The sequence below is a fragment of the Wolffia australiana genome, chromosome 10 (genome assembly GCF_029677425.1).
Source record: "Wolffia australiana isolate 7733 chromosome 10, ASM2967742v1".
NCBI classification, from domain to species: Eukaryota; Viridiplantae; Streptophyta; class Magnoliopsida; order Alismatales; family Araceae; genus Wolffia; species Wolffia australiana.
This window is the reverse complement of record NC_135844.1, coordinates 13,042,501-13,050,652: the sequence shown is the minus strand read 5'-3', so window position 1 is coordinate 13,050,652 and position 8,152 is coordinate 13,042,501. Positions and strand designations below refer to the sequence as shown.

The window sequence follows — 8,152 nt, the reverse complement described above, 5'->3', positions numbered from 1 at the left end:
GACGTTTCATTCTTGACTTTGCTAAAATTTCCAAACCTCTTACAAATCTTTTATCGTCTAAGAACAATGAGTTTGAACTAACACTAGAAGCTAAAGATGCATTTTATAAATTGAAGGAAGCCTTAGTTAATGCGCCTATCTTGCAAGGGCCCGATTGGACCCTTCCTTTTGAACTAATGTGTGATGCTTCTGATTTTGCAGTAGGTGCAGTGTTAGGTCAGCGAATCGACAAGAAACCCGTGGTTATCTACTACGCCAGCAGAACCTTAGTGGACGCGCAGCTAAATTATACTACTACCGAGAAGGAACTGCTAGCCATTATTTTTGCTTTAGAAAATTTTAGATCTTACTTGTTAGGTAGTAAAATTACTGTTTTTTCTGACCATGCAGCTATTAGATACTTGTTAACGAAGAAGGAGGCCAAACCTAGGTTGATTAGATGTGTGCTTTTATTGCAGGAATTTGATTTAGAGATCAAAGATAAGAGGGTGTGAAAATGTAGTAGCAGATCATCTCTCTCGAATCATGAGCACCCAACCTGAGATTATAAATGATGCATTTCCTGATGAATATGTCCTAACCGCACAAGGAACATCGCTTCCTTGGTACGCGCACATTGTCAATTTTTTGGTTTCAGGAAAAATTCCCATAGGATGGACTTCTCATGAGAGGAAGAAGCTGCTTAAGGATGCACGATTTTACTTTTGGGAAGATCCGGAGCTATTCCATGAAGGCCAAGATCAAATTTTGAGGCGGTGTGTCCCCGAGAGCGAGCAAAGAAGCATTTTGGAATTCTGTCATTCCAAACCCGGAGGGGGACACTACTCGGCCAAGGTAACAGCTCATAAAGTTGTTGAATCGGGTTTCTTTTTGCCTACATTATTTCATGACGCCCAGAAATTTTATAATACTTGTTTAGCATGCCAAGCATCCGTCAACATAAATAGGAAAGATAGAATGCCCCTACAACCCATCCTAGAAGTAGAAATATTTGATTTATGGGGAATCGATTTTATGGGACCCTTCCCTAGTTCTAATGGTTATGAATATATTTTGATGGCTGTCGATTATGTCTCCAAATGGGTAGAAGCCATTCCCTCCAAAACCAATGACAGTAAGGTAGTGACTAATTTTATTGAGAAAAACATATTTTATAGATATGGATGCCCACGAGCTATCATTAGTGATGGAGGTTCCCACTTTACAAACTACAACTTTAGGAACCTCCTCAAGAAGTTTGGTGTCCATCATCGAGTCACTACTCCTTATCACCCTCAAGCCAATGGCCAAGTTGAATTGTGCAATCGGGAGGTTAAGAAAATTTTGAGGAAAATAGTGTGTCCGGATGGGAAAGATTGGTCTAGGAAGCTAGACGAGGCATTATGGGCCTATAGGACCGCTTACAAAACTCCTCTCGGCATGTCTCCCTTTCGACTTATCTTTGGGAAGGCTTGTCACCTACCACTTGAGTTAGAACACAAGGCCCTGTGGGCTATTAGGAAACTCAACCTAGATTTGGATAGAGCCGGCAAGCATAGACTTCTTCAATTGAATGAGTTGGAAGAGTTAAGAAATGAGGCTTATGAGAATTCGAAGATTTATAAAGCCAAGATGAAGATGTTTCATGATAAGAGCTTGAAGAGACGAATTTTTGTAGAGAATCAAAAAGTATGGCTTTACAACTCTAGATTAAAACTCTTTCCAGGAAAATTGAAAACGCGATGGGATGGCCCCTTCCTTGTTCAGCAGGTTTTTGAGAATGGAGCGGTTACCATTTTTGATCCTACATCTCAAAGACAATTCACTGTGAATGGGCAACGGCTCAAACCCTACTTAGAAGAAGAAGATCTTAATAGCCCCATGAATATTACTTTAGAAAAGCCACCGCACGAGAGCTCATGATCTGACTAGTTTTTTGCTTCCATTTCCTATTTTCTCTGTTTTGTTATTTTGCTGTGTTTTGTTTTTTTTTTCTTCGTTTTTGTTTCTGTCTTCGTGTGCAGCTACTCCTATCCAAGCTAGGTACACCGTCACTGGACAACACGAATGCTGATCGCCGCCTTTCCTTCCATGGTTTGATCTCTCTTTCTCCTTTCTCGTAATTATGATTTGTCATGTAGGAACATGCCTTTTTATTGGGGGGAGGGGAGTACAGTTGCATGCATCATCCATTAAAATTTTTCATTTTGCATTCACAAACCATGGATATTTGATGATCCTAGGAGATGCTTGTCCAATGATATGTATGATAATTCGATTCTTTTCAAAAGGGTAGAGGTGCAAGAGTGGCCAGCTAGGAAATTCTAGGTGAAGTAAGCCTAGCTAGGTGCACTATGATACGTACTATTTCATCCACATCTCTTACCATTATATTTCTCTCACCTCACCACCGACTTCGGGTTGAGTTAGCACTTACATGCACGAAATTTTTAGCTTTAGTGGAGAGTAGGGTTAGTGCTAGCTCATTGGCAATATTATTATGATGTGAGTGAAGCTCCCTGAACCAAGAAGGATACAAAACTTCATCGGGGGAATAAGCTGCCGGTCTACTAAGGACGGCACATGGGTAGTGGATAAGCGCCACCAAATTATAAAGTGAAAGCTGCATTGCGCAAAAACAAGCAAAAGCTTGCATCATAGTTACTAAAGTTGATTGTCATCAAAAATGACCAACAAGCAGCAAATGCCAAAGAAAATAAAGGTGGAAAAGCTGTCTCCCATGTGTTTGAGCCGATGCTACTATAGCCATAGTATTGAGTTACCATTAGCATCGCTCTCCACGCCTTGTTCAGTAGTGCGCTTGGGGTGTTAACTCGACCTTACTCCATATACTATGTACTTACTATATGTACTCCGTAGATCAAGTGCACTTAGTTGAGGTAGAAGGCTGAGATAGATCCTAAATTTCTCCTATGCTGGTCAAGTTCAATTGCTGAAAATACTCCTTGAAAAGAGCATGAATCAAAGCTATCAGAAGTCGAGGGTCAACTTGAGATCATCTTTTATTCTCACCTGCATTTCATTACTAAGGGACTAGTAATGATCTAAGTTGGGGGGTGTTTGATGACTCTCAAATATGTCATCAAATAATTAAACTTTTTAGTTTTCATTCATCAAAATTATAATGTTAATTCATGCTAATATCATGCATATGCATCATTTTATAAAATCACTAACCCCACTTGATCCTTTGAATCAAGTGGAATATATTTAACATTTTATGGTTAGTAAACATTCAGAGACAGGTTAAGAAGATCAAGGAAAGAGACGAGGCTCAAGAGGAGCGGGCAAAAATTCAAAGAAGCAGAAATTACGAAAATGCCCTGGGCATGACTTAAGAGAAACCTATAAATACTCTCTTGAGAGTTGATTTTAGGTTGTCCAGAATTTCTCTCAAGGAAGCTAGGGCTTGGAGAGAAAGGAATTCTGCAGACCCTCCAAGGCTGATGAGCATTGGAGCTGGGAGAGAAGCAAGCCGAGGAGTAGCCGGAGCACGACGATCGTCGCCTTGCCCGGAAGGAGGGACACAAGGAGGCGTGAGCGTTTCGGTTTGGTACAATCTTCTTCTCCTTCTAAGACAATCAGGGTTGGGCTGAAGATCACAAGCTGTGTCTTCAGCATTTCCAATTTCTGTTGTTCCTTTGGTTACGTTTGATTTCGAATCCCATAGTTGATTGAATCGTTTTCCATTCTGTCTAGCAAAAATTTCATTGTTTTCGCATCCGATCGTGAACTCCTTCCCTGCAGAACTTCCAACTGCTAGCAACCCAGGCCTCAGCCTAGGTTGCCAGCAATCCAAGCAGCGAGTAAGCTCGCCCGCGCGAATCAGCACCGCGAGCAGGCTTGCCGCGCAGCGCCAGCTGCCGCGCGCAGCGCGCCGCGCAGGCTCGCCGCAAGCAGCAGCGCGAGCAGGCTCGCCACGCAGCGCAGCAGCGCCGCAGAGCTCGCCCGCACGCCGCAGCGCCGCATGCAGGCTCGCCCGCGCAGCAGCGCCAAGATGCAGGTTAGCCCGCGCAGCAGCGCCGGCAGGCTCGCCCGCGCAACAGCGCAGCGTTAGCCCAGCGCAGCAGCGCCGCGTGCAGGCTCGCCCGCGCGCAGCAGCGCGCGAGCAGGCTCACCCGCGCGCAGGCATTCGCGCGTGCACAAACACCCGCAGGGTGTTTGATCAATTGCCTCACGGGGCATAAGCGAACCGTCAACAAAGAAAATTTCTCTACCGACGGTTCTGCTTAATTGAGTTTGCCAAGATATCTCCGTAAAACTTAACTGAAGATAATTTGACTGAAGAATTAGCTGAATCCATACTTTTAAGGAATTCTCTGCAACTTATTCTGAAGAAAATTTGTACAGAGATTAACACTTGGAATTAGAGAACTGAATAGACTGATTTAATAGAAAAGAATTTTCCGCTGTTTTCTTTGCTTCCTGTGGATCGACCCTTGCTTGCCAAAGGCTGTGAGGTTATAAATTTTGTTGCATAAGCTCAATCCTCACACGAATTCAACTGATAAATAACCAGTAAAAAATGCCCTAAAATTGAGTTTATCAACGGTGATGAAGGGAAATGAGGAATCAGGGAATAGAAACTTGGAGGTCACCGAAGCAGCAAAGGAGAATGAATCTAGGATCTGTAATGAGTAAAATTATGAATATAATTTTGAGGATAAATGCCAATTAAATAAAGGACCCTGCTACACGGGCAACCGGTTGCCCCAAAGGAATCTTGGGCAACCGGGACACGTGGAAAAAAAACCACGTGTCTTGCAAGGATTGGGCGTGGAAGCCCGGAAACCCCCAAATACACTCTCTCTGGAAGTTTTTGGGGGTTCCCGGGCAACCCGTAATCCCCTCTCTCTCTCTTTCTAACTTTACTCTCTCTCTCTCTATCTCTCTCTTCCGGCGATCCTCCGGTGATACTCTGGCAATTCTTTGGCGATTCTCTCTATATCTTGAAGGGAAAGCCCAGTTAGCGCACACAATCACCGCCCCGACCATCAACGCCGAGACATGGCTACTAGGCTACCCGTGTAATATTTTTGAGTTTCCCTTCAAGAATTCTCGAAGCTGTCAACTTCTATGAGCATCTCTAACAATTTAAGAAGGAAGGAGAAGAGGAGCAACCGGGAAGGATTGCAAGACTGTCAACTTCTATGAGCATCTCTAACAGTTTAAGAAGAAGAGGAGAGGAGCATCCGGGAAGGATTGCAAGGATTGGGCTTCGAAGCCCGGGAACCCCCAAAAAGAATTAAAAAAATCCAGAATTCCTCGTCCATCATCGAAACCCATTATCATCCAGCACAGAAACAAGATCAAACAGACAAGGAACGCGATAATACACGAGCGGGCAATTACAGCAATAGACGAGAAGACGCGGTGATAGGCTGAGAAGCGCAAGGCAGCTGCCACGGCTTAAGCAGAGGGTCGGGCACTTCTACAATGTCCATGGCTTCGCCGCTGAGCTCCTGAACAGCGCGCAGAACCCGGTTCAGCTGGCGCAGCCTCAGAGCCAACTCCTTGAGCCGCCGGTGCAGCCTGGCGTTCTCCCGCTCGAGCCCGGCGGCTCGGCAAGCGCACCCATCGGCTCGCGCCGCGACGCGCCGGTTCTCCTCCTAGAGCGAGCCGGCCTCCTTCACCAGCTTGTCCAAGTGCTGCTGCTTCTTAATCTTGGGCGACCGCCTCGCCAGAGTATTGCCGGAGGATCGCCGGGAAGAGAGAGATAGAGAGAGAGAGAGAGAGAGTAAACTTAGAGAGAGAGAGGGGATTACGGGTTGCCAGGGAACCCCCAAAAACTTCTAGAGAGAGCGTATTTGGGGGTTCCTGGGCTTCCACGCCCAATCCTTGCAAGACATGTGGTTTTTTTTCCATGTGTCCCGGTTGCCCAAGATTCCTTTGGGGCAACCGGTTGCCCATGTAGCTGGGTCCTTAAATAAATAAAAGGCATAAATTAGAGGATGACCTCCACAAGGATAAGGTGAAATAATAGTCATTTCATTGATTCCATCTAGTGAACACTTATGGTTGAAGGTGATCTTAAAGATAATATCAATGGTAATAGTAAACAATCTCAATAGCGCCATTTGCATATCAAGAACTTAAAGCTTTTTATCAATAAGAAGAGGAAAATGACTTAACTCCTACATTATATTGTGATTTGGGTCATGAGACATGAGAGATTCTTTCTTTTCTAGATATCGCATTTATATACATTCTCTTTGTTTCCTGAGCATTTATTGTGTTACAGAAAGAGAAATAAATTATCAAATGTGTGACAATTTTTTCCTACATGATTAAGTTGGGACAACTTTTGGATAGGGACCCTATAATGGAAATTAATTCCTTCTTGTTAAAGAATCTCCTTATATGATTCCTATGAAAGTTAATAGATCTTCTGGAGCAAATATGGGATTCTGGATTGAAGGAAACATCATATTTGATGATCATATTGCTAATGGGGTTAAATCCATATATCCTAAGAATTACTATTTAACAATCGATATCATAAATATCACAAGTCTCATGCCAAATTCCATTATTTGAATAATGGTGTTGAAATATCTGAGACACCTTAGTCCTACACATAAAAAATCAATGTATTGATAAGAAAAAGAAAACTCTGAATGGTTAGTTTTTTTATTTTCCTTTGACAGAATTCTAAGATCACATGTCAGTTATTTTATTAATTACTCCCTATTCGAGCTCTAGGTCCTAACCTCAATATTTTAAAAATCCATTTGATTTAAATTGGATTTTTTTCCATCCCTATTCTGGTCATGAAACAGCTCCACTCATTCTTTTTGGAAATATTTTTCTCTGAAACTGTATAAACATCTCACATAAACAAATTTGATATGTTCTATGTTGATGTTGGAAATGTAGTTATCAGATTAGCAAAAACTTATTTTGACAACTCTTGAGCAAAAATGTAGTTATCAATTTTAATTTTCCTTTAACGTAGTTACCATGTAGTCTTAATTTCCCTCAACTGAGTTGTTTATATGGATTATAATAGTTATATGCATGTTGCCAATATTAAAAAGATTAAGTAAATTTAGAGCATTATATTCTTATTTAAATAGGTTTTTTGTATTTTATGGAAATTTCCATTATCTTAAATATTCTTTTTCTAATTTAGAATATAATCTTTTTGGAGCTTTTTACAATATGTCTAGGAGGACAATACTTTCCTAAGTTGGAATCTGTATTCCATATACTAGTGGGGCCCGCTCGCAATGCTTGCTTGGGGTGAAGATGGAGGTGTTAAAAAGCGGGGATGTTCTCATTCTGAGGGATAAAAATTCCACATTTAGCTTCTCAATCTTACCACACAGATCTCAAGATTGTAGATAGTGATGGAGAAGAAAATTCCAGATCGAAGAATATATCCCTCCGATCTGTCAAAAAATTCCAAAATTATTTATATGATTTAAGAATAATTTTCAGTATTATTCTTCAACTTCAAAGGGTACCAATGAAAGTGATAAAAACTTAAATTTATGTATACGGAATAAAGTGAAACGTGATATTTATTGAGAGTAAAAGAAAGCATGAAAAAATTCAAACCCGAACATAATATATCCAGTAGTTGAGAGAGATAGTCTTACTCTATCGCAGCCTATTGGAGATGACAGTGTAAAAATAGTCAGATCTGCGAATCTATCCCGCAGATTGAAGAATATATCGCTCCGATCTGTCAAAAAATTCCAAAATTATTTATATGATTTAAGAATAATTTTCAGTATTATTCTTCAACTTCACAGGGTACCAATGAAAGTGATAAAAACTTAAATTTATGTATACTGAATAAAGTGAAACGTGATATTTATTGAGAGTAAAAGAAAGCATGAAAAAATTCAAACCCCGAACGTAATATATCCAGTAGTTGAGAGAGATAGTCTTACTCTATCGCAGCCTATTGGAGATGACATTGTAAAAATAGTGAGATCTGCGAATCTATCTCTCAGATTGAAGAATATATCCCTCCGATCTGTCAAAAAATTCCAAAATTATTTATATGATTTAAGAATAATTTTCAGTATTATTCTTCAACTTCACAGGGTAACAATGAACGTGATAAAAATTTAAATTTGTGTATACGGAATAAAGTGAAACGTGATATTTATTGAGAGTAAAAGTAAGCATGAAAAAATTCAAA

At 41.0% G+C, this 8,152-nt stretch overlaps 1 protein-coding gene and 1 long non-coding RNA gene across 3 annotated transcripts in view; both read right to left on the bottom strand.

Annotated features, from left to right (window-relative positions):
* Positions 1–5,348: 5,348 nt before the first annotated feature.
* On the bottom strand, positions 5,349–5,910 carry LOC144708292 (bZIP transcription factor 53-like). Its single transcript, XM_078581539.1, has 2 exons — positions 5,773–5,910; positions 5,349–5,609 (listed from the first exon to the last, which is right to left on the bottom strand). Exons 1-2 carry the CDS (start codon positions 5,908–5,910, stop codon positions 5,349–5,351), a joined length of 399 nt encoding a protein of 132 aa, XP_078437665.1.
* A 1,345-nt stretch (positions 5,911–7,255) lies between these two features.
* LOC144708527 (uncharacterized) overlaps positions 7,256–8,152 on the bottom strand; it is a 2,324-nt gene continuing 1,427 nt past the window's right edge. Inside the window, exons 3-5 of one of the 2 annotated variants that reach the window (XR_013582799.1) lie at positions 7,899–7,984; positions 7,602–7,687; positions 7,256–7,391 (exon numbers count right to left, since the gene is read on the bottom strand). This is a non-coding gene — a long non-coding RNA (uncharacterized LOC144708527). Of the gene's footprint in view, positions 7,392–7,507; positions 7,688–7,898; positions 7,985–8,152 lie in introns of those variants that run through there. The other variant, XR_013582798.1, reaches the window with a different exon arrangement.